This window comes from Apis dorsata, unplaced genomic scaffold, assembly GCF_000469605.1.
Source record: "Apis dorsata unplaced genomic scaffold, Apis dorsata 1.3 scaffold_920, whole genome shotgun sequence".
NCBI lineage: Eukaryota > Metazoa > Arthropoda > Insecta > Hymenoptera > Apidae > Apis > Apis dorsata.
Genome location: NW_006264031.1, coordinates 67,330 through 69,035, shown reverse-complemented (window position 1 = coordinate 69,035; position 1,706 = coordinate 67,330). Strand labels below are relative to the sequence as shown.

At 16.8% G+C, this 1,706-nt stretch overlaps 1 protein-coding gene across 1 annotated transcript in view; it reads left to right on the top strand.

Moving 5' to 3' along the window:
* Nucleotides 1-624: 624 nt before the first annotated feature.
* LOC102674893 (DNA helicase MCM8-like) overlaps nt 625-1,706 on the top strand; it is a gene marked incomplete at its 5' end in the record, with an annotated part of 8,727 nt that continues 7,645 nt past the window's right edge. The window contains 4 exons of the mRNA XM_006623617.2: nt 625-866; nt 928-1,060; nt 1,141-1,391; nt 1,597-1,701. Coding sequence (XP_006623680.2) covers nt 625-866; nt 928-1,060; nt 1,141-1,391; nt 1,597-1,701 — 731 coding nt within the window. The remainder of the gene's footprint in view (nt 867-927; nt 1,061-1,140; nt 1,392-1,596; nt 1,702-1,706) is intronic.

Genomic DNA, 1,706 nt, shown 5'->3' with positions numbered 1-1,706 from the left:
AAATAGTATAACTAGAAAATGTACATAATTGAAAAAATTAATAAAAATTAAGAATTCATATACATATGTGTATGTACAATATATATGTGTATTGATGAATTTATGTATTATTAATGTAAAATTAATAAATAAATTTTTATAATGTTACATATGATAATTTATATTAAATTTATATAATAAAATTACAATTATATATTGATATTTTTATTTATTCAATTTTTATATTTTAAATATTAATTATATATAAAAAAATTTATTATATTATTATATTCTATAATTAATTTTATAAATTGATGGATCAAATAAAATTTTTATTTAACATGTAAAATATTAAATTTTTTTTAACATGTACAATAAATAATTTACAGATTACAAAAATAATCAAAACACTGAAAAAATATGTAAATCTTTAGATCCTATTGAAATACATAATTTAATTAATATTCATAATAATTATGTAAATTTCAATATTCCTTATTATGGATGGAAATTATTTTTTTATGATGAAGGTAACTTCTATTATTAAATAATTATTATTAAATAAATTTGATATCACATAATATATATATATATAATAATTAATTAAAAAATGACATAATTTTGAAAAAATAATTGATTATTTAGAATATAAGGATGATTCGGATACTATTAAAAAAATTCAAATAGTAGAAAATTTTATAAATAGACATCAACGATTATTAACATTACTTTCGTTAGAAAATTTAGAAAATGGAACAGTATTTATTATTGATATGTGTGAATTATATAATGATCAAAATTTTTTAAACGAATGGTCTGACTTCAAGAAAGATATATATGAAAATCCATTACATACTTTAAATTGTTTTAAACTCACTATACATCAGGTATATTGATATAACTTTTTTATATATTTATTTATGAAATATTAAATTTTAATATTTTTAGCAAATTTTAAATACAATACCACGAGAAAATTTGAATTCTGTAAATATTATAAATATATTATCCAATATTAGAATAAAAATATTAAATTATGAACCAATTATAAGTTTGCAAGATTTGAAAGCAAATTCTTATGGTATGTATATAATATTTATAAGAAATAATTTTTGTTTTTATGTAATTAATTTTATTTGTTTTTATGTAATTAATTAACAGGAAGATTAGTATCTGTTAGAGGTTGTGTAATTAGAGTAGGTCATATAAAGCATCTTGCACAATGGATAGTATTTGCTTGTCGTAAATGTAATTTACAAAAAATAATGAAACAGCCATTGGGAGTCTTCACAATTCCGAAAAAATGTAATCTATGTGGCGTATCTAAATTTCGTGCAATATTAGATTCACCATTGATAAAAAGCATTCCATTTCAAACAATTAAAATACAAGAAATTTCAAATAATGATCAGGTTTTTATTTTTATAATAAATTATTATTATAAAATAATATATTATTTTTATAATAAATTAAAAAATTATAAATTATATTAAATATATTATATATTATAAATTATAAATTATAAATTATAAGTAAAAATAAATCGAACATCTTTAGTAATATATTTTATATACATTACACATTATATGATGTATTATATGATTTTTTTTCCATTAGAATAGTAAAGGTAATATGCCTAGAATGGTTGATATCGAATTAATGGATGACTTAGTTAATACTTGTATGCCTGGAGATGATATTACTTTAACAGGAATTATAAAGGTAAA